At 45.8% G+C, this 24,049-nt stretch overlaps 1 protein-coding gene across 5 annotated transcripts in view; it reads left to right on the forward strand.

Annotated features, from left to right (window-relative positions):
• Positions 1 to 24,049, forward strand: part of ATP11A (ATPase phospholipid transporting 11A) — a 143,505-nt gene that overhangs the window by 101,659 nt on the left and 17,797 nt on the right. For 3 of the 5 annotated variants that reach the window (XM_045821186.1, XM_045821187.1, XM_045821184.1), the window contains exons 15-26: positions 1,553 to 1,624; positions 4,012 to 4,085; positions 8,749 to 8,852; positions 11,252 to 11,433; positions 13,774 to 14,025; positions 15,778 to 15,952; positions 17,587 to 17,689; positions 17,948 to 18,093; positions 18,630 to 18,689; positions 19,518 to 19,645; positions 20,428 to 20,563; positions 21,070 to 21,093. In XM_045821186.1, the coding sequence (XP_045677142.1) occupies positions 1,553 to 1,624; positions 4,012 to 4,085; positions 8,749 to 8,852; positions 11,252 to 11,433; positions 13,774 to 14,025; positions 15,778 to 15,952; positions 17,587 to 17,689; positions 17,948 to 18,093; positions 18,630 to 18,689; positions 19,518 to 19,645; positions 20,428 to 20,563; positions 21,070 to 21,093 (1,456 nt within the window). The remainder of the gene's footprint in view (positions 1 to 1,552; positions 1,625 to 4,011; positions 4,086 to 8,748; positions 8,853 to 11,251; positions 11,434 to 13,773; positions 14,026 to 15,777; positions 15,953 to 17,586; positions 17,690 to 17,947; positions 18,094 to 18,629; positions 18,690 to 19,517; positions 19,646 to 20,427; positions 20,564 to 21,069; positions 21,094 to 24,049) is intronic. The other 2 variants (XM_045821189.1, XM_045821185.1) reach the window with 1 other exon arrangement.

Here is a 24,049-nt window from a genome sequence, read left to right on the forward strand (position 1 = left end):
AGCGGTCCCTCCTGAATAAAACCTGCCGTCGGCGTGAGCAGCAGCTTGGCCCCAGCTGCCAGAGTGTTTGTCACTGTCTCACGGGCAGTTTTTCCTCCTCACTTCTTTCATGAGAAGGTTAAAGGCCATTCCAAATAATGATAGCTTTTAAAGACGCTAACAATCTTAGACGCCCTTGTGAAAAGTCTTCCTCATCTGTCCTAAAGAATCGATGCCCAGAGATGCCACACAACTGTCCCAAAGTCACACGACGTGGAAAGGGATGAGGCTGGAGTGCTGGGGCTTTGCCGCCAGTGGCTTCCCTTTCTTTGTGTCGGTGACGTCAAGGCTGTGTGCTCCGTGTGTAGACTCCATACTCACCTGCCTTCGACGTCCTTCTGGTGGGAATTCCTGCTGCCTCACGACATGTGGCATTTAAGCAGACACTTGGAAAAATACTTTAAACATTCCAGATATGTGGCATAATCTCAAGTCAAGGGAAATGTTTTTCCAGTTATCACAGCGTACAATTCGAATTTAACACCAATGGTGCTGATTTGCCCTCTTGGCTGCCATTGACGAGCGGGCATCGAACACCTCTCTTCCAATTAGAACAGCATTTTTTTTATTGTGGACTGAACTAATGTGTGTTTTCTGTGCACTTTAAATTGTGACATCAGGTATGCAAGCTATGTCACTGCAGACCTTATTAAATGTAGAAATCCACACACACAAAGGGGAGATTTCTCAGAGCTAGAGTTCTGTCTTCTTGGAAAATGAGTCTGCAGAAATTAAACACATTCAGTCATAGATATAAGCAGTGAGGACGCACTGTTCCTGCCTGTCATTCTAGACTCACCTGAGATGCCTTTCCTTCTGCTGCTCTACCAGCTGCTGCCTGGGTTGGGTCCCCAGGGTCCCCTAGTACCTTTATACCGTTGTGGCTCCATGCCGTATTAGAATGATACGTGCCCACCTCCTGCGTCTGTAAGACCCCGGAGGCCAGAAGCCACGGCCTCCTCCCGCTCGCACTCCCAGCATGTGCCCGAACGGCACAGGACGTGGCCTGAGTGCTGGTGGAGGAGGGCGGCACAGACTAGGGGCTCCGCAGATCTGTGCTGACCGGCTGCCTGCCCTGGGTGTGTGTTCTCATCAGTAAAATGACGGCTGGTGTGGAGATGAACAGTCTCTCAGAGTCCTTCTAATTCTGACACGTAACCTCTACGAAACCACCCCACTAATCAGTGAGAAAAGTGGGTCAGTACAGACAGGGACTGATCCACAGACCTACGGTCTTCCTGAAAGCTGCCAATACCTGCCAGTAAGAGCGTACCTTACCGTGGGGGCGCCTGGAGAGTAAGCTGAAACTTCTTCACGTTCTTGGGGAATTTTTTGAGATGGCAAATAAATTCAGTAGTATAATTTCCTAAGTTTGTAATTCAGTTTACTACCTTTGTTTGACCAGAAATACTTTTTTCAAGGAAAGCTTTACCAAAATGTGAGGCAAATATTCTCTGAAAGAAGACTTATCAAAATCTCAGAGTTACCACTGGGTTTGTCTTCTCTTTTGCAGACTGGGTTTTACATACCTCAGGCTAAAGGATAATTACATGGAGATATTAAATAGGGACAATGACATTGAAAGGTAAGCATATTATACAGTAAATTGTGATGGTAATAAAGAATTGTTTTTACAAAGTTCATTCACTGGGGGGGAAACCAAATTCTCTGTACTGCTCCCATAACTCACTCCCCCTCTTCTCAGTAACAGCCCCAAAAATGTCACAGAAACATCTGGAGAATTTCAGTCAGACAGTTAGAGGAGAAGCTGGTTGGATGATGTCACTTCATTAAAAAGGTTTCGGGTTAAGTCACCTAAAATCGGGCTTCACTGCAGGGGTTCTCAAAGCTTCCAGCATGTCCTAGCACTCCCCCAGCCGGGCTCTGACTCTCCGTGGTTGCGGGGGTGTAAGCGCCTCCCCCGGGAGTGGCCAGGGAACCCTGCGCTCACAGGGCGCCAGCTCCCGGCCCTGGAGCACAGTGTCCTGTGGAAAGCAGTCGGAGAAAGTATGCCGTGGGTAGCCAGCGGGTCGTTGCATGGTTTCACTTTTCAAATCTTTAGCACCCACACACTTGATTTTTAGGAACCGTCTCTCTAAAATTACTGATCCTAGAGAAAGATGTTCTGTCTGAATTTTGACTTAGAAGCTCAGGTAGTCCGCCTGTCCTGTATAGATAAACATAAATATGCAGGAATGGAGATAGGCAAAGACAGGTGGGGAAAAGCATAAAACTTAGTGGTGATGGCTTCAAAAAACTGGCTTTTAAATTTGCCATCTGAAAAATAAACTCTCAGGTTATTGGAAGTGATGATGAATCCCTTGACTCCAGAGCCAGCTGCTGGGGCCCAAATCAGCGTAGCTGGGGCTCCTCCCTGCAGTGAGGGGCTTCCTAGGAGTTGTGAGGCCACCCCTGGGCACAGGGGCAGAGTGACACGCTGCTGTCGGGCTTCTGGTTTGCAGCTGAAAACACAGTTGCTACTGAAATTATAGCACACAGCACAGCACTGCTTCAGGATTCACAGGGGACCCTTTCGCCAGCGTGAGGGAGGAAGAAACTTTCCTTTACCCTTCTGGGTTGTTTCAGCTGGTCTAATAATCAGATAGATGTGAGACAGATTAACAGAGAAAATAACCACATTCAATGCCGTGCATATGTCTGGGAACCCCACACACATAAGAGAGTGAGATCCCCGCCCCCGCCCCCGCCTAGGCCCTGGAGGCTCAGAGACGGCGAGGGGAAACGAGGTGTTCTGGACATTTTGAACTGATGACGTATGTGTGTCATTCTGGAGGCCTCGGCGTCAGAGGGGGCTCGTTCACAGGACAGCGAGAAGAGCACATGTTCGCTAGCTGTTCCCCTTGCCATGTAGATAGGTCATAAAAAGGTAACTCTGGGAATAACTCGTTATGGGCAAGGCCCCTAATGCAGATTCTTTAAGGGAGAGGTAAAAGTTTCTCATGAGCCTGCGGGGTCTCTATTGTCTTCAGCTCAACACGCACCTCCTGGGGAGCCCTCTGCTGAGCCCCCTCCACCCGCTTGTGAGCAGGGACTGACACCGCAGAGGTTTCCCACTCGGCAGCTGCTGGCTGGCGTCTCTAGACCACAGGTGGCAAACACAAGGCCCAAGGCTGAATCTGGTCCTCACCTTGTTTTATCCGATACAGCACCTTGTTTCTACCCAGCAGCAGCGCCGAGCTCTCGTTAGACTGTTAAGAAGTAGTTACATGTATACAGTCCTAAAAATGACATTCAGCCCTTGGAAGGCAACTGTGAGGCTGATGTGGCCCCCGGTGAACATGAGTTTGACTCCCCTGCTCCAGACCCTAAGGACTTTGCAGAGGTAGCATCAGGGGTGGCTGAGCCATTTTCAATATTTGAAATGCCAGACAGAAATCATGCATCCTCTGATAATAAGACTGCAGAAGCTGATTGGATGTCAGTACTCTGCTTTTTAAATGATTTTTATTAATTTAAAGGACACTGACTTATTACCAGGGATCAGAAGCTCCGTTACACAGCCTGTGGGTTTGTGTTCAACAGAATTTAGGAAAGTGGATTGGCAGTAAGATAGTTTGTTGGATGTGCAGACTCCATGAGCACCAGGCTGGGACTGGGAGGTGGCTCTCCAGGCAAGGGTCCGAGTGGTAGGGAGACGAGAGCCTCGCTCTGTCCCTTGCAGAGCACTGGTGCCTGCAGCAGAGGCAGAGTCACCAGTCACATGAACCCAGACATTTGCACCGTGTCTGTGGAGGGAACCGCTCTGCCTCCAGGGTCCTCTTTGAAAGAGCTGCTTGGTGTGGCTGCCCTCCAGGGAGAGGTGGGGGTGGGGCAGGATGGAGGGGATGCTTTTAATTTGGGGCAGGGAGAGGACTGCCCCAGACACTCCTCTGGGAAGGCTGATTAATGCCCAGATGTCACAGCACACAAAGCTGGATGGGCATTAAAAACCATTTTTAATCTTTTTTCCAGGTTTGAATTGCTGGAAATTTTGAGTTTTGACTCAGTACGAAGGAGAATGAGTGTGATTGTGAGATCTGCTACAGGTAGACATTTTTCCTTAATTTCTTAAATTATACATTGCGGTTGTGTTTTAATCTGACGCTTACATTTTTAGGAGCTTTAAAGAGTTAACCATTTATTCTCTTTTTAAAAAAATACATAGATGAACCAACTGCAGGTCACACAACTCCTCAGCCCCACGGAGGGTCACACGACTCCTCACACTCACTGTAGGTGAGGAAACTCCTCAGCTCCTCACGTTCCTGTTTCTCTCCCAGGCACCGTAGGCTGGCAGGTTCACTCACTCACCTTTGGTTTCCCCTCCACTACAAGCCCTGCTCATGCCCTTTCAGTCCTCCCACAGAGCACCTGCTGCAAAGGTCTCTACCTGCACTCTGCCCCTCTCTTGTCCTGCTCCCATGTCTGTCTTTGCAAGACCCCTGAGTGCTCACTGTCCTGGCCAGGGCCTGGTGGGCTCCTGTTCTGTATGAGGCAGCCACATCTCCCATTTTTTTCACAGAGTCCCTGAACTGTCTTCCTAGCTTTCATTCCCAGGCCTCCTCAGAGTGTGCACTGCAAGGACTTTTCCAACTGGGAGCCCTCTACCTGGTGTGGGCCTTTCCACCTGCAGGCCCTCCACCTGGTGTGGGCTTTCCCACCTGCAGGCCCTCCACCTGGTGTGGGTTTTTTCACCTGCAGGCCCTCCACCTGGTGTGGGCTTTCCCACCTGCAGGCCCTCCACCTGGTGTGGGCTTTCCCACCTGCAGGCCCTCCACCTGGTGTGGGCTTTCCCACCTGCAGGCCCTCCACCTGGTGTGGGCTTTTCCACCTGCAGGCCCTCCACCTGGTGTGGGCTTTTCCACCTGCAGGCCCTCCACCTGGTGTGGGCTTTTCCACCTGTAGGCCCTCTGCCTGGCAGGGACTTTTTCACCTAGAAGCCCTCTTGCTCATTTGTACCTTTCCAAGCACAGCTCAATAGCCACCGGATAAGCCCGTCCTGGTTGCCTCAGTCAGATGAGCTGTTTGTCTTCTGACCTGGCTAGACTGCAAGCATCCTAAACAGAGCCTACACTTTCCTCAGTAATATACCCACCACAGCGCTTCTGACTGCTCAGTAAATACTGCTAAATTCAATTTTCTAATGCAGTTTCAAAATGGCATTTATATCGAGAGATGTGGAATTTTTTAAGATTTTATTTATTTATTTTAGAGAGAGGAGAAGGAGAAAGAGAAGGAGAGAAACATCAATGTGTGGTTGCCTCTCGTGCATCCCATACTGGAGACCTGGCCCACAACCCAGGCATGTGCCTTGACTGGGAATCGAACCCACGATCCTTTGGTTCTCAGTCCAGTGCTTAATTCACTGAGCCACACCAGCCAGGGGGATATTATTCTTTTTGGTTTCTCAAAACTCGGCAATACCAGGCTGTGTTTATCGCGTTGGAAAGTTGCCTGGTGAGCAACCAAATGCAGCCACTACCTGGAACTAAACAGACTGAGCCTAAAATAGAGATCTGAGGGCATGCTGGGGAATTTTACGTCAGCCCATATCTCATACTCACGTTGAGAGAATTTCGTTTCAATGGGAAGTAAACAAAGTATCCTTTCCCAACCAGAGCCATCCCGACTTTCTTCTGATAGAACCAGCAATACCTTGTTTTCTCATCTAAGTCCGTGGAGGCTGCCAAAGGCCTATCCTTCAGCAGTACCCCGAGAGTCATTTTCAAGGAGTTGAGTTCCACCTGCTGGATAACGAGCCTAGTGAGGGCTCTGCGCCGGGAGCGGTGCCGGCTGTCGCAGAGCTGGCTCTCTCATCCACACGCTTCCCTCACCTCTGAGCCCGTTATCAAATGTGGGTAGGGGTGGCTCCACCAAGGTGACCTGCCCTGAGTGTCATGGGACACAAAGTAATGTACAATGTAATATTGTCCGCGCACATGGAAACAGGTTTTACTGCTGGGTCAGTAGGACGTGGGGAGCATATATGCTGTGATGTTTGGAACGAGTTTGGATAGATGCGCTAATGCTTGCCCAAGTGCAGAAAATTATTCCACTGTGCGTGGATGAGTGTAAGCCATTCAGAATTATCCAGAGGAAAGGCAGTACCTTGTGGGAAACTTTTCGTCTGGTGATTTTTTACCCCTTACAAATGTGAAGTCTAGGAGCTGAATCATGCTTCAGCAAGCGTCTACGCCGGCAGTAATGACCACAATCTTGGGAAGCAGTGCATAAGTTACCCACAAGCCATCTTCGGCTCTACCTACACTTTCTCCCGAACTGCCCTGGCACCTGGGGATATACTGGGAAATCTTTGTAAACAGCCTCTATTTATCAAAAAGAGTGTCACAAGAGCTCAGAAAGGAGCTGGATCACATTAAGAATTTATGCCCAAGGCATTCACGTCATTAGAATATCTCTTCCACGAGAGACTACGTATTTCTGAAGGCATCTTTGAGGAACTGGGCGCCTACCAGGGGAAACTGTCGAGCCATCTAAACTGGCCACTGCACCAATTAATTTTAAGAGAAGTCTGAATATTCAGTTCAACAAGTTGTTCTCTTAAGTAGTAACATGTCCCTGGAGATGACGCTAATTGGGCTGATTTCGGAGCCTAATGGAGGGTTGACTCCATTAGAGGAGACTGGGGGCCATAAGCCGCAGCAGCCAGTTAACAACTTGAACTTATCTCTGAGGGCTCTTCACTGAGACGTGTGCTGCACCCATCAAGCTGAACCTCAGTGCCACAGCTTGCTCTGCTGTAGGTTAAGATCACGTCACCTGTGTACTGCTTTCTTACCATCACCCGTGTGTGCACTGCGTTAGTAACTCCTTGCTTGTTTACAAAACTGGAGAAAGCAGGATCTAAAGCTGGTGCCAAATACTATACCTGCTCTTGTCCTTTGCAGATTAAGTTTTGCTTTATATTGTGGATAGCTTTATGTCCAAGGTTCTCCTCACCCAGACCTTAAGCCTGAACACGTCCCATGTCTAAAGTGGGAGGAGAGGAATTGACCAGTTGTGACAGTGGGGAATTTAAGCCTTTTATAAGCCATTACCATCAGTCATCCATTATTTTCCTAGGGGAAAAAATATATTGTTGTTTCAGGTTGTATCACTGTGTTGTCTATACTACAGTTGTTGTTCTAAACTATACCTGATGACCCTGGAGCCTTAGCTAGAAATTATCCAGTAGTCAGGAATGGATTCTGACATCAGGCTGTTTGGTATGTGACTAAGAATCCCAGGTCACAAACCTATGCAGGTGTGTAGGTATCTTCTGGGGATCGGACTTCTGCTATCATCGATTCCTGCTCAGGGCAGCCACGTGCTCCCAGTGCTGTCCCAGCCTTTGCTCAGCCACAGATCAGGTCACGTGCTGGCCACAGAGACCTTACCAGACACCATCCATTTTGCCTGAAAGTTGACACTACCCTCAGTGTAATTTCAGGATTTGTGTGAGCATAAATTGTGCTGTGTTTTTAGTGTTTGTGTTGAGTTTGTATATGCATCACAGGAGTTAGTTCTTTCTGGGATCAAGGAAGTAAGCCAAGGTGGGCTCTGTGTGCTGCAGTTGAGTTCACGGGCCCTTGTGTGGGATCCCCATGTGCACCAGCTGCTATGGTCTCACTGGCCACCGGCCCAGGAGTGTGTCCCTCCACACCCTTCCTGGCCCCCCAACCTGGGAAACTGGCTGCAGTGGGACAATTGTCTGCTTCTCCTGGTGCCTGTGGGTTTGGTTTCCCGGACATACTTCTGCAGGCCTTCTGCATCTAGGGTTTCCAGGGACCAACCCCAGGCCAGGGAGCTCAGAGCTCGAGCTTAATGTCTGAAGATAAACTAAGAACACAATGCAGATCACCGTGGCAGTGCCCCTGCTCAAGGCCCGTCAGTCGCTGTGGTGGGCCACCACGGTACTTCTTTCTACAAGCCCAGTCCAGATGAAGCCCACCTGGCAAAGTGCCACGCAGCTCTGCAGGCTAAAAGGTTCCTCACTGAGAGAGGAGGAGCCTCCACGTGCTGGGGTCTGTCATCTCAGTGCCTTCCGTCTCTTTAACCTCGTTTTTGTCACAAACTAGAGAGGTTCCTCCTGCTTATCTGGGAGAGGAAATCTTTTTATCTTAAGGGAGGAGAAGCATGGTCTAGAGTACAAATATGTGCAAAGTAATTGAGACATTACTTGAAGGGTGGGGCAAAAATGATGAAATGTGTTTCTTGTAACTCGAGTTAATGCAAAAGATGACTCAGATGGTGCGCTCTGTGTCAAAATGCATTATGTTTTAATGGGATTTGATGTTTAGTTTCTGGTATTACTGTGGGCATTTTTCAGCAAATTGCTGTGGGCACTTTTGAGTCAGCTACATCCTTAGTTATCTCACCCCACTCGCTGGGCCCAAGGTCATTGTATTCCTCACTCACATCCCGACCAGAGAGCAGGCAGAAGTGACAGGAGGAAGCGCACCCAGGAACTAGGTCTTTTCCTGGTTTGTGGCTTTCCCATGAGATTCCTAGGGTTGTAGGGACAAAATGAGACTTTGGGACAGTCTGCTTTCCTGAGCTTACGGGTTCACTGATCTACTGAAATCTCCTTCATAGCAGTCTCAGCACAGGTATCCCTGTTTCATTTCTGAATAGCATAATATGAAAAATAATTTAGTCTTCCCCAAGTTGTGATTAAATTAAACACCCTTTTTCCCCCTTATTTTATAGGAGAAATTTTTCTGTTTTGCAAAGGAGCAGATTCTTCAATATTTCCCCGAGTGATAGAAGGCAAAGTGGATCAGATCCGATCCAGAGTGGAACGCAACGCTGTGGTGAGCTGGCAGGCCGGGGGGGCCGGGCGGGCCAGCAGCACGCTGCTTCTCCCAGTCAGGGAGGAAAAGCCCCTGACCGAGCGTGAGCGCCGTGTGCAGTTCCCTAAGAGACACACTCACAAGTCAGAAGGGGCCGCAGGTGCACAACATGCGCAATCCCCCGTGTGGCGGCCCTTTCCTGGGCGCGGCCCCCAGCACGCTCGCTCAGGAGACTGTTGCGTGGTTTTTGTTTTTTTAGTTTTGAGGTGGGGGCTAGGTTGGTTGGTTGATGATTTGGGGGGTCCAAATTATAAGCACATTTGTGGTGCTGTGTTGGAGAGAGTAGATCTTTATTCTGAAGGATTTCTGGTGATTCCTTTCAAACACCAGTTGGCACTGTGCTTTGTGTATCTTTACCTGTTGGGTTTTCTTCTCTCACCTCACTCTACAGCACGAAGCTCAGTCTGCTCCACACCTTCAGCAACACTGCTCAGTTTGCCAGCACCCTCCCCTCCCACCCGGCCCACCCCTGGCTCCAGTTCCCCCTCTCCCAGGTCCCCTGTCGGTGTGGGACAAGCTGTGCATCTCTGCCACCCTCCTCCCCTCCACATCAGACCCTAAGCGGGTGATGTGTGTCTCTTCATAGACACGTTCCCCCATCTTTACTCCAGATATCACAGCATTATACATCTCTGTTGTCCAAGATGCACCCTTTTTAGCATGAGACCACGTATGCCTGCAGCAGCAGCTGCAATTTTAAACTTTATTAAATGTTGCTATCATGTACAAATCCTTTGGCTCTAAGTTCTTATTAAAGCACCTAGTATTACATACTGGTCAAACAAAGCAGCTGCTATTAAACCAGCAGGAATCAATAAATAAATTGCAGGTTTAAGATTATTGAACCTTTTATGTGTGGGATCATGAAAATAACAATGTCCCTAATCTCTCCTACCCACAGAGGTGAGGAACCTGCTGGAGTGGAAGATGAAGGGCTTCTTCTAAGCCCTTACGTGTGCACACACAGAATGTGGTCTGTGTCCAGGCCATGAGTTTTAACACAGGGTGTATGTATGAGGTTTCCCCTGAGGGGGCAGCCCCATCTGCAGGTCACTTCATATCCACACCTGCAGTGACCCTGAGGCCTTTGTCCCCTGGGGCCAGATGGCTCTGTGACATTGGCCACACTGATCAACACACAAGTGCAAAGGATGGCCTCTGGACAGAGGATGTGCCCTGTTGAACCCTGGGGTCTCTGCCTGGGACTGGGGAGGAGGTACTCTCTGCCCCCCAGTTCTCCTGGGCATCCCTCCCACTCCTTCAGAGGAAAATCATATCTGGATGAAAGGAAGCTCGTGGCACCAGCACTGGAATTCAGTATGTTCTATCTAAACACCAGCTGCTTGAGTCCGAGAAAAATCCAGACACTAAAACTTGGTGTTTCTATGTGATTGTGGTGTTACATCTCCTAACGGAGGAGCTTCTGTAGAAGTGGGAACAGGACTTCCAATCCATGACATGTCTCTTAATCATGTAGTCCCTTTCCCTTATAACTAACTTTAAACTCTTCCTCCAGTTCTTTTTAATGACTCTGCTTTCTGGCATTGAGGTTTGCTGCAGCCATTCTGTCTGCCCGCAGTTCCCAAGGGAAAGGTGTCCATTTCCTTCAGCTCACTCCATGAGCCTTCTCTCACTCCTGGGAATCTGGTAGCACCCCTTCTGGGGGCAGAAGACCATCTACCCCTAGCCACCCTGCTAGACAGTGAGGAAGGCACAGGCACATCCTGTTGTTAAAGCCCCAGATGAACACGTGACGGAATCAGTGCTTGGGGCATGGCCCCTTCAGGCTCTGAGCGTCCAGCTCACTGGTGCCTCCCTGGCTGGGGCGGCGCATGCTCTGTGTGTGGTGATATCCAGAATTATGGTCACAGCAGAGGATCTGTCGTTCTTAGATTCTTGTTTCACTCTCCTGTGGACCCGGTAGGTTCAGTGAATAACTTAGCCATTTCGTTCAGTGAGTGCTAAGTAAGGTCAAATTGTGTTACAAACTCCCATTCAAAACACATGACTTAAGAAATGTCATTTTATATTCACCATGAAATTTCACATTACTATCCTCAAGAAAAGTTTAATTCTTCATTTGTCAAAATAAAAGAACAAAGGCTTATCTTTCAATGGCCCTGATTGTATTATTTATTCCCATGCTTACCAGTTTGAATTTTTATATAATCTATCATGATTCTATTTAATGTGGATATGAATAACTGTTGTAAAATATCAACCCCTTTTAGGGCTGGTTGGTTTATAATTCTTTGGTTAGTCGTTCTAATTAGAGAAAGGAAATATTGAGAAAGCTATTAAAAAATACTGTTTCAGCACAGGGACCATTGAATTCATGTGAAATGCACTGTATCCTATAGGAGGGCCTTCGGACTTTGTGTGTTGCCTACAAAAAGCTCATCCCAGAAGAATATGAAGGCATTTGCAAATTGCTACAGGCTGCCAAGGTGGCACTTCAAGATCGAGAAAAGAAATTGGCAGAAGCCTATGAGCAGATAGAGAAAGATCTTATCCTGCTTGGTGCTACCGCCGTTGAGGACCGGTAAAGTAAACGCTGTGCCTTGTCTCCAGAAGCCAGGCACCACGCGATGCGACGGCTTGGGCTGCAGGGGGCGCCTCGGGAGGAAGCGTGTGAGCTGCCTCAAACGGGGACGTGCCTGCGCGTCAGGGAGAGACAGGCTGTCTGCCCGCATGCCCCGGCGTGCTGTTGTAGGGAGCTCACGACAGGATGATGTGTTACTTCCCCTTGAATCAAGACGCCTGCACTCGCACTTTCCCAGAAGGAACCAGAAGTAGTCAGCACTCTTATCTTACGTTACGTTACACGCTATCAAGATGCAGGGTTGTAAGTTATACTTTAGAGTGGAATCAATAACTAATCCTGTTCCTAAAGTCGTTCCTAGTTCTTTCCAAACACAGGTGTCACAGGTTAGGTCTTCACATACTCAGTGTATTGGTCACTACTCATTGAAGAAATTTAAAATAATCAAGTGGAATCTTGCAAAAAATAACAATATAATATTAATAACTGATAAAATTACTGAGTACAGACTTTCAAATGCCTCCAAAGAAAGAACCTCTAATCTGTCAAAGTCTATAAGAAGAATTACAAGTTATTTAAGGCTTAATGCACTAAGAAATTGTCATTGGTCTACTGTGTTGTCTTAAGAGCAGAGTGAAAGGAATGGATGACAATTTAGTTTGAAGGATTAGAAAAGAAAAAAAAATCCTAATTTAAAAGAATGAAACAGAAGCTTCAGGAAATTTACTGAGACTTTATTTCTCATAAAATTTGAAAGTCTTTAAGATCTATATATTGGCCCAAAATTTAAATCCTTAGTTTGAAACCTACATTTTTCTGGTGTCTTCAACAAGTATTTACTGCATTCTCAATCTCCATAGCATAAGATCAGACAATGTAGGAAGTTTTGCATTTGTCTGGGGCTTTTGTTGTTGCTGTTCCTTTCCTCATTCAGTCCAGACTAGCACAGGTATAGACACAGGTATGAACATGAGACACATAACATGTACAGGATAGGTTTAGAATGGGAGCCGTAGTCACAGGACGGGGCTGTGTTAGGACAGAGAGAGACACGCAGTAGGGTGGTGTTTGCCTGGGGGAGGGTTGGACCTGGTCCTCGGAGGAAGTGGTGGGAAAGCAAAAGGCTCTTATGAGTGGGAGGAAGGAGGTAGGCAGAGCTGATGCACACGGGCCCCTCAAGAAGGTCGTGGGAGCAGATTAACTCAGTGGGGAGATGGACCTCTAAACATTGACAGTAGATACCAGGGTAGGGGGCAGCTTATGGGGACCAGTGACTTTGAAGTGATGATATTTGCTTACATCTTTAACATTTCTAGCCAGCATCTTTGAAGATCGCTCTCAGCCTCAGTTCCTTTGCCCAAAACAATGATGAAATCAGAAATGTTTTCTGTATCTAGAATACTGTGATTGTGCAAACTCCAGACTTTCACCTAGGAGGCTGGTTCTAGAATCTAACCAAATCATTACATTTAGAATCTGAACCCATTTCTTTTGCTCAGTGCTTGGCAGAGACATAGTACATTCCTCCACATGACCTATCAAAACCTAAGACTCTAAGATCTAAAAAAAAAAATGACACCCCCTCCCCACAAAAAAAGGGAAGCACGCTTTTGATGCCAGACTTCCAGACAGCGAGCCAGTGGGACCCGTGTTAAGAGAGCCGTTTATCCTCAGATATGTTTTGTAACCTCTGCAGGCTTTGGGTTTTCCAAACGTGAAATGGGGTGATCATACAGTCCTCAACCCTTAAGCTGGTTGTAGAAGTGAAATGTTTCACGAAAAGTGCTTCACACAGCAGCCGACACGCTAAGCTTGCGATGCCCGTCAGCCAGTCGCAGAATCACTACGAGTGCCATCAGCGTTTGACATGATTTAGAGGAGCCTGGGCTCCAGTTTGATAAGTGCAAAATTTGAACAGTTTACGCTAAAAGAAAAGGTCATGAATATCCCTCTTTTCCAGATCTCATTTTCCCCTGATTCAGATTTTTGTTGTTGATGTTGGAAATGTGGTCCTTCTGCCTAAAATCCTCTCCAGGCAGCGAGTCCCAGCTAGACAGAAAACTGCCGTCCATTCTGGCATATGGCAGCTACACAAGATGGCCATTTGCTTCTTAATCTTTGTTCTATGTTTATTTGTTGTTAGGAAGTAGGTTTTTTGTTTAGAAAAAATAATACATTTTAAAAACAGATTCAGTCACTTTAAGTTCACGAGCCAGCACTGTGATGCTTTTTGATTTGGAGGGCCTAGATATTTTAATGGACCTCAAGTTTCTGAAGTACTTGTTTAGATTTGCTTTTGCCAGCCCTGGGGTGTGCCGTGTCTCATTTTTGTGTTGTCAGGCTGCAGGAGAAGGCAGCCGACACCATAGAAGCTCTGCAGAAGGCGGGGATCAAGGTCTGGGTTCTCACCGGAGACAAGATGGAGACGGCGGCTGCCACCTGCTACGCCTGCAAACTTTTTAGGAGAAACACACAGCTGCTTGAGCTAACCACCAAGAAAATTGAGGAGCAGAGTTTACATGACGTCCTGTTTGAGCTGAGTAAAACTGTCCTACGCTACAGCGGCAGCTTAACCAGGGACAACCTCTCAGGGTAGGTGGCAGCCCCCCTTCCCCACCGCAAGAGATGTTTTCAGAGGGACTGAAATGACCTCCAGGTGTGAGGATAGAGCCACAGCACCCTTGCTGGGAGCGTGGGTCTGCTCTCCCTGCCCCATCACCCCTCAGCGTGGTGAGAGGGACCACCTGAAACATGACCCAAGCTATTTCTTTTTGCAACTGTAACATGTCCTTTTACACAAAACGGTATGTGTTTGTTTACTTTCAAACTGCTGGATAAAGGATGCAAAACACCTGGTTGATTCAGTTACAATATATCATGAATGGGATCATTCTCATCTGTTTCTAAGACACTCAGGGGGCCGTATTTTGGATTCCTGGGTGCATCTGCCAGACCAGGGAAGGAAACAGTAATAAGGCATGATTGCTTGTCTGAGACAAAACAGCGCATGCTCCAGAGTTGGCTTTCCCCAGGAATATTCAGAATTTGCTCTGATACATTTTATCCATGTTGTCCTTGTTGGTGTTAGATGCATGATCTAAGAATAGATTTTGTTTGAGTTGTTTTAGATTGTCATTAATGTAGGTAAAACAAAAGCGTCTCTCTAATCATATGCAAGTTTTAAATTGTTCATAAATAGTACAAAGATACTTCCCTCCACCTGAACTGCAGAATTCCTTTTGGGGATTAGAGGTGTTCCTTGTAATTTTGAAACCCAGCAAAGACAAATGTTAGGACCACATTCTTCCCAGCTCAGGTCGTTCAGGCAGAACATCAAGGAGACAGCAGCTGTAAAGGTGAAGGCTGAGGTCGGCCAATGTGGCCAGGAGGTTTGGGAATAAAGACTGACCTCTTTAGACTGCAAGATACATGTTCTCCTTCTGTCGTTGAGAAATACTGGGATGGCCCATGAAGCCACAATTAGAACTCTGCGTTTGCTCTGCCTAAGTGAAATGTGAATGTTTAATTAAAACACAATTTTAAAATGTAGTCAAAGGCATTACATTCAGTTCTGTAAAGACTGTATTGATAAAACAGAAATACAGTCGCCCCCTCCATCCGCGGTTTTGCTTTCCACAGTGTCAGTGACCTGCAGTCAGCCACGGTCAGAAGATATTAAACAGAAAATTGCACCAGTAATTCATAGGTTTGCACTGTGCAGCGTTCTGAGCACTGTGGCGAAATCTTGAGCCATCCTGCTCATCCACCCGGATGCGACTCCTCCCTTCACTCAGTGTGTCCACACGAGAGAGACCACATCTGCATAACCCTTTTTACAGTGTATTGTCATAATTGTTCTGTTTTATTGTTTTATTGTTATTTATTGTTGATCTCTTACCGTGCCCAATTTATATAATTAAACTTTATCGTAGGTATGTTTGTATAGGAAAAAAACAAGAGTATAGATAGGGTTTCCAGGGCTACCTTCCTTTTCAGGCATCCACTGGGGGCTTCTTGGAACGCTTTCCCCGAGGGTAAGGGGGGATTACTGTGTAAGCAGGTCCTCAAATAACATTGTTTCATTCAGTGTTGTTTTGTTATGATGAGATGCCATAGAAACTTAACTTCTGTGTGTATCAGCCTATGGTAAAACTGGTTTCCTGACACATCGCTTTGCTTAAAGTCTCAGAACCCACTGACTGCATCAAATGAGGACTTACTGTGCTGGTTTCTTAATCCCTGATTCTGGATTTGCAGCACCTGTAGGTACTAGGAGACATTACATAGTCTTCTAAAATCTATAAATTTAGTTCTGAGTAACTCTCTGATTTGTGTATCTAACAGACTTTCAACAGATATGCAAGACTATGGTTTAATTATTGATGGAGCAGCACTCTCCTTGATCATGAAGCCCCGAGAAGACGGAAGCTCCAGCAACTACCGAGAGCTGTTCCTGGAAATCTGCCGGAACTGCAGCGCCGTGCTGTGCTGCCGGATGGCTCCGCTGCAGAAGGCCCAGGTCCGTGCGCCTGCCCCTCCGAGTCAGCTCCTGGTTGCTGGGGATTTAGACACTGAACACCGTTCCTCAGTTCTTACAACCTGTGGTTTTTTGTTTGTTTGTTTTGAAATCTAGCAAATTGCCACCTTTTTTACATAGAAGCAAGTGGGATAGAAATTTAAAACACATATCTTATTTGTTTGTCGTGATTAGTAAGAGCTAACCGAGTCAAGTGAATGACCCTTTCCGTGCAAAGGCCAGGAGACGTCTCTGACGTCTCTGATGTCTCTCATATAATAAACCATGTCCCAAAGGTGTGTCGGTTACAGAAACGTGAACTGCAGATGAAAGGTGCGGCACTAGCGCCGCTGAGCTAGCACAGATGCAGGCATGAGCCTATTTAACCGTCAGAATGACCCTGTTAGGTGAGTGGTGTTAAGGGTGAATTTTTCCAAAAGGATGGATTTGGAAAGAATTTTATTTCTGGTTTGTCAGACTCCAAACTTATGTTCTACCCACTGCAACATATTCTTGTGGGAACACACACCTGATGGTGTTTTAAAAAGCCTTTTTAAAGCATTATGGAATATATATGTGAACATGGGTTTCTTTCTGATATCAGTAAACTTAAAACAGTTCCAATTTTGTTAAACCACATTGTAGATAGACTAGATCAATTTCCAGTGAACTATTCATGAGAGAAAACCATAACTTCTCAAGAGTATCCCAGTGATTAGGGTGAAATACTGAAAACCACATGCAAAGAGCTTACTTTCAGCACTCTCTCACATGTGCTGCACTAATCCGCTAAGTGGCGGGGCCACTCAGAACACAGCACCGGGTCTGTCTGGGTGATTCTCTGTGAGGGCGAGCTGAGACTCAAAAATTCATGTATGCTGTATCTGAGATAAAGATGGTTTTGTTCCCTGCCCTCCAACTTATGTGTTTCATTGTATGTAACCCTTGTATGTGCTGCATGGCACTTTTTTTTTTAAGTTCTTAACTTAGTTTGGCAAACCTTTGTACAAATTAATTTGCATCTCAGTCTCTCATCTTAAAACAAGAAGGCCATCCTTGCATTTTTTCCCTCATCTTTTTAATCTTATATCTCAAACCATCATTTAGACATGTAAGTGGAAAAATATATATTTTATAAAGAAATTGGCTAAAACATTTGAAAGTTATTAATTTCATTAGATTGTCAGATTTGATTTTATACACATGACAAATTTGAAAATTAAATAGCATTAAGAATAGCTTATTTTAAAAGTAGATGCGTGCTATCAAACAGTTTGGAAGAGCAGTATTTTCTGATAGAATGCAATGTTCAGAGTTTTCCCTGTGTTTAAATATGTGAGTGTAGCAGTTACTGAAAACTGCTTCCCGTATTTTATGTCTCCGGCTTCAGAGTTCGCCCACCAGCCCATTGTAGTCATGCCTTAGCTACTTCTGCTTTATTTTCTTTTGCATTTGAAATGAAATAGATTTCATCATGTGTGGATAAAATAGATTGAATGTAGTGCCTTCACTCTAAGCAAATAATCTTTTCATTTTTCTTGCCTAACTTTAAATATTTCTTATTTATGCCTAGTTAAGGAGTAACCTGAGCAAAAATAAAACAGAGAAGATCAATTCCGTATTTATTTCTTTTCCAGATTGTTAAACTAATCAAATTTTCAAAAGAGCACCCTATTACGTTAGCAATTGGTGACGGCGCAAATGACGTCAGCATGATCCTGGAGGCCCACGTGGGCATAGGTAAGCCTCTTCTTTTTTGATTGCCTACACATCTTGGTAGCTGAGATTTATCACTTCAGCTGGACAACAAGGGGACTCAGCCAAAGGGCGAGACCATAAGCTTCAGATGCCATATTGAGAGCAGCGTCTGTGGTTTCGTACAGTCATAACTAGGAAATGTTGTATTAGCGGTTGGATCTAGTCTTATTTTGCTTATTCCCATTTTTACATGCATGGTGTCAAGAGACTGTAGTCAGCACATTTGTTTCCTTCTCACAGGCGTCATTGGAAAGGAAGGTCGTCAGGCTGCAAGGAACAGTGACTATGCAATACCGAAATTTAAGCACTTAAAGAAGATGCTACTCGTTCATGGGCATTTTTATTACATTAGGATATCTGAGCTTGTGCAATACTTCTTTTATAAGGTAGGAAGAATTCCCTTGCTCCTGTCACTGTTTCAGTGAAATATAATGTCCACAATGGAATGACGCATTTGACGGATGCCTCAGTGCTACCAGAAGTAACAGTCAGCAAGCAAGGGGTTGGTCCTGGCAGTTTTGTCACATTCACCCGATTTAATGTGGGACCAATCCAAAGATACCAGTTATGAAAGAGATGAGGAAGGGGCATTCTTTTAAAATTCTTTGACATAATTTTCATTCATTATGCAGTGTAATTCTTTTCTGTTTATACTGACACCTACATTGCCTCCTCATTTCTCTTTAACTAATTTCCCTGTATATTACATGTTCTCAGAGTGACCAGAACATGGTCACATATGCATTACAGATGCTATTAAAAAACAGAAAAACTTAAAGCCCATCACCTGCTTTTCTGAGAACATAGGACACTTTGGGTCCCTTTCCTCAGATAAAATGGTAGCATATGGACAGCCTCTTAGGAGATCAGATGCCCCTTATAGTATGCCCTGGAACTAACAGGCATGTGATTTGTCTTTCAGAATGTCTGCTTCATTTTCCCTCAGTTTTTATACCAGTTCTTCTGTGGGTTTTCACAACAGGTGAGTCCTAATATCTCAAGTCAGAAGCTCCCTGGATGTGGGTGGCTGCAGTGGGGGGAGAGTGGACTGCAGAAGCAGGCAGGCCAGGATGGTGAGGGTGGCCCAGCTGCCCTCAGTGTTGCTGCCCTCAGCAATGCCGCCAGCAGGTAGGGTGAAGGAGCGGCATGGCGTGGAGGGGCCCATGTCTGCTTACTCCAGGCTCTCCCATGCACGCCAGTGAGCAGTATGCCCAGAACCTGCCTACCCCAGGCCCAGGAGAGTGGTGTTGGGCTTTCTGACCCTGGCTGAAAGGACCGAATCTAAATCTGAGGTCTTCTCCTGGGTGTCTCACCACCAGCTTCTGACACTTTCAAGTGAGGAGTGGAGGAGTGCAAACCATCTGGCGGGAGAAGGGCACCCTCTTTCTGTCACTCACTTGTTTTTGTGTCCTGCTGAGATGAACTGTGGGCCAGCTGCTTTCATCTGAAGGGTCTGGGGCTGGGGAAGATTGAAACCTGAAGATGGCAATCAAAAATTACAAACTTTTCTGCAATTTTTTTTTGTTGCAAGTTTGCAGTGGCCAAATGGAGTGGGTCACAGTTGGGTCTTCTCTTGGCCATTATTTTAGTTCTGACTGGTTGACATCATGAAGCTTTGAAAATGGTCCTGGTCCTTCTAAATCTGTAGAAAGAAGGCTCTGTATGTATGTCAGAATGCTTGTGTTAATAGGTCTTTGCAAAGTAAAATATATATATATATATATTTAAAAAATGCATATTTAAAAAAACATCAAAAAAGTTTATCCAGGCGCATGGGTATCATCTTCAGCTGATTGTCTCCTTCCTGCAGACCCTGTACGACACGGCCTACCTGACGCTGTACAACATCAGTTTCACTTCCCTGCCGATTCTCCTGTACAGCCTGATGGAGCAGCACGTGAGCATAGACACGCTCAAGAGGGACCCCTCTCTCTACAGGTGCTGAGCCTCGGAGACACACTCGCTTTAGTGCTCAGGGAATAGCGAGGTAGCCATAGAGCAGCGCCTTCAAATAAATGCCTTTTTGAATTATTTAAAAACCAGAACTATTTGGTGTCAGGTGATAGATACACTTGCTTTTACCAACTGATCATACATCAAATTTATATAGATTTATGTTACACTTGAAATGTGCATATTAAACCGGTTAGTATTTTGCCATGTTTTTCAATAATTATGAAAGGGCCAGGGAGAAGAGTTTCTATCCCCTTGTGACCCCAGTGGATTTGTGGCTTAAAAACCACATATGTACTATTACATGAGGGGGGAAAAAGTAAACAGATCAGATCTTGGTGTGCTCTTTTCTGCTAAAACGTACTCTTTAAGAATAAGGAAAAGATGTTTGTCTGCTATTTCAGCACTGCACTCCAGAATTTCTGGCAGATTCAAAGGGTTACTGGTTTTTTGTGGCTTTTTAAATTAAACTTATATCAGAAAAGTCTAGATTCACATGTAATTGTGAGAAAAAATACAGGTCGATGCTGTAAAACTGGGATACTGAGTAAGATGGGTGGATGGTATCCTCGTCAGTACCCTGGTTGTGATACTGCCCTACAGCTTTGTGGATTTTTGTCACATGTTATCACTGAGGGAATCTCTCCAGTGACTTAGAGCCCCTACTGGCTGGTCACTACAGAGCACACTGGGGATGGCCAGGTCATGGAGCGAGGCTGGTTTCAATGCAATGCAGTCACTATGTTCCCGCCGTTTTACTTACACAGAGATATCGCCAAGAATGCTCTACTCCGCTGGCGAGTGTTCATTTACTGGACATTCTTAGGCGTATTCGATGCTCTAGTATTTTTCTTTGGTGCTTACTTCATGTTTGAAAATACAACGGTGACCAGCAACGGACAGGTTAGTACGGAACTGGGTCTTGTTGACTTGGCTGCTTGGGAATAACCCTCAAATTGCGTGTGATCACTATTCAGTGCAGTCACTCAGCACAGCCTGTGGGGTCTCCTGATACTTGGGTATGTAGCTACCAAATCGCTATAAAGGACATAGTACACCAGCAATGCCCTGCTCTGCGTAGCTCTGCAGAGCCCTGCTGACTGTGGGAAATACCCGTCCTGGGGGTACACAGACTTTACCTTTGTAACTTATATTTCACTGTCAGCCATGTGTCCAGTGGTTTAGTTAGATCGTTCAGGCATGGCTTATTTTATATGGGGATTAATTTTATATTTAACACATTTTAGCATTTTTCCACATGTACTTAAGTATCTGTTCTCCTTGCCTTGAGTAGATTGATAATTTCTAATAGACATCAGCTCTCTGGTTGTTTGCATAATTTCTAGGGTTTGTTTTATTTGTATCTTGCTTTTTTTCTTTTTGCGACTCGCTTTCCTTCCCACTCTCAGATAATGACCACCAACACACACATGGTAAGACGATCGTGGGTGTGTCCTCTATGTTTTTGGAGTGCATTCTAGATAAAATATTTCTCGAAAATATTTTCCAATGTGACTTCTTCTGTGTGCTTTGTCAGTAGAGACACTGTTAGCTGCTGCTCCTTGCCCCTCCCTGTAGACGACAGTTGCATAGAGAAGTCCGTGCATCGTGTGTTGGAGAAGTTATCTGACCACTTGCACTTGGTGTTTATCTCTGGATTTCTGTGTCAGGATCGTCACTGAGTCAGTGATGTTTTTCAACCTGACCTGTTTGAACCTCCCTTTCCCTTCGATAAGAGGCAATACACGGAGGCCTGCGAGGCCTGCTGAGATACTGTTTTGAAAGTGGGAAACCCATGCTCCCTGGGAGAACTGGGAAAGACACGGAATATACTTCAGAATCGTTGCCTGCCTGAATGTGCACCTAGCCGTAAAAGTAAACCCTGCTGTTGACCTGAAAGAAGGGTAACTTATGAACGGAGGCTTACTTCACTTCCCATTTGACAGGACACCTCTGTTTCCCCATTTTGCCTTCCTGTATCGTTTATCTCTTAAAACTATTGGACCGGAACACAAAGATCTTGCGACAGGTCCCGTGGAATTTGTTTACCCATTTATTTGTTTCTTATTTCTCATTACTAAAAGGCACTGTTATCTTTCATTATAACGTAAAACAATTCTCACCCAATGGATCTTGAGAATTTTTTAGAGTCTTATTTCACTCTTCTACAAACTTTGCATTTTTCTAGAGTTTATTCTTTGTCTTAGTTTATTTTCATTGAATAACTTCTGAATGCTAACAGGTCATAAACATCGTTAAAGAGAGCTGCCTTGCTCTGACTGGTGTGGCTCAGTGGACTGAGCACTGGCCTGTCAACCAAAAGGTCACCGGTTTGAGCCCCGGTCCGGGCACAGGCCTGGGTTTCAGACCAGAGCCTCAGTTTGGGGCGTGTGAGAGGCAACATCTCTCACACGTTGATGTTTCTCTCCCTCTCTTTCTCCCTCCCTTCCCTTCTTTCTAAAAATAGATAAGTAAAATCTTTTTTTTTTTTGAAGAGAGTTGTCTTAATGTTGTTATGTTTCTTTTATAAAATTTTTTTATGGTTAGACTTTCAGTGAGCACCTTGCATGTATCTTAAAAAGAACTAAGGTTTTGTGTCCTGAGGACTGAAATTCCAGGATCATAGTAGCTAAAATAGGTGTCATTCATCTGACACTTTATTTGCAGTTTATTTTCACAAGTCTCATCCTCTCTCAACTACAGTCGCCCTTGGTCATAGTCATGGTGAGGAAAGAAAAATTCAAAGAGATTAAAGTTCAGATCAATTAAAGTCAGACAATTGGAACTCAAACCCAGGATGTTTGGTACAAAGTTTGTACTATTTGTTTATTCTTAACAGTGCATGCTGCTTCTTAATTGTTTCAGTTTCAGCATTACATAGTAAAATGATAGGTATGTCTGAAGAAGCACTGTTAAAAGACTTAAATGGGGAAAAGGATACCCCAAAAAAGGCATGCTTGGCTCTTGCACCCCATACATGGGAGTGCTAACTGACCAGTGTGGTGTGGCTCAGGCCGTAAAGAGGCCTTCCTGGCACCTCCCCTTCCTGCTCAGATCCCTGCAGTGCTGACGCGTCTCCAACCGAACTTCCATCCCACCACCCCTTATACCACCGTGGGTCCACGGGCGCAGTGGTGTTTCAAGGCCCTTCATATGATCCGAGGATTTCGTAGAAATCCTTATGCATCTCCTATTTCCTGTTTCCTTCAGGGTGCCCTGAGCCCCTATGGAACCTAAGTACTAACTTCTAGGTTGATGCTTTTCTGTGACACTTTTATGTCTCCCACAGTTGCCACTCACATGCCTTTGCTCAGCTGTTATTGGACAAAACTATTAATTAGACTTCAAAACAGTGACACAAAGAGAGACCAAAATAAAGAACAAAAACACAAGTTGGCCTATATCACTCCAGCTAAGAAATGCCCAGTGGGTGACCTGCCACTCATCAGCCAAGAGCTTTGAGAGCCCTCTGCTTACTGGCCTGTCATGACAAAGACTGAGCACACATAACGTACACCTTGTAATGTGAAAAGCTTCTGAGATGCCTGGTGACCATTTCTATGGAAGAAACTCGGTTCCTCTTGCTGACGCAGTAGAGAATCACAGATCAGCAAGTCTATTAGCATGCAAGCGGGGTTTCTGAGTGCTACAGTTGTAGCGGAAGAGAATGGGCCTTGCTGAGTTGGGGGAGAAAAGCAGAGGTTCAGGGCCTGGCAAGGTAAGGGCAGCCAGAGGCAGGGGCAGGGGCGGCAACAGCCCCAGGTCCTTTGTTCTGAGGACTTATGTAGTTGGCAGGATGGGGTGAAGAAGTTACATATTGATTGGTGGGTAAAGGAGGTGCCAGCTTTCCAAGGGGGACGTGACTGCCCAAACTTAGGTATGTGTGGGGGTCTGTTAGCCCAAATCCTTATCTTGCTCCAGACCCCATGTGTCCACCTTGTTGTAAAGCAGATGTGGGGTAGACAGGAGGCAGTTACTCAAGGTTATTTATGGGCTCTTTCCGTACGCCTTAGGGCATCCCTTGTAAAACAGAGAGTGACCAGAGGTGAGCAGTTAACCCAAGGTGCTTTATGGGATTCTTTGGGCATGGTGGTCCCCCTCCCATGTTCTAGGCCTTGGGAGGAATACACGGTTTTGGGCCTTTCTTTCCCAAATAGTGGAAATCATGCATAGATTTTCAAGGGCTTCCCTCCTCCTGTGTTATCATAGTGTTTTTCATGATGTGGGAACACCTGGCAATATCATTGGACCAAACTCAGAACTGCTGAGTTGGTGGGTGAGCTGTATCTCCCTCCTCCTCCCTGCCTGGGTATACTATCTATCCCGCCTAACAATATTATCGAACAGCACGCAGGACAGCTGGTGCCAAAGAAGGTGTTTAATGTGAGG

Source organism: Phyllostomus hastatus, unplaced genomic scaffold (assembly GCF_019186645.2).
Source record: "Phyllostomus hastatus isolate PE091 unplaced genomic scaffold, TTU_PhHast_1.1 phas_scaffold_46, whole genome shotgun sequence".
Taxonomy (NCBI): Eukaryota; Metazoa; Chordata; class Mammalia; order Chiroptera; family Phyllostomidae; genus Phyllostomus; species Phyllostomus hastatus.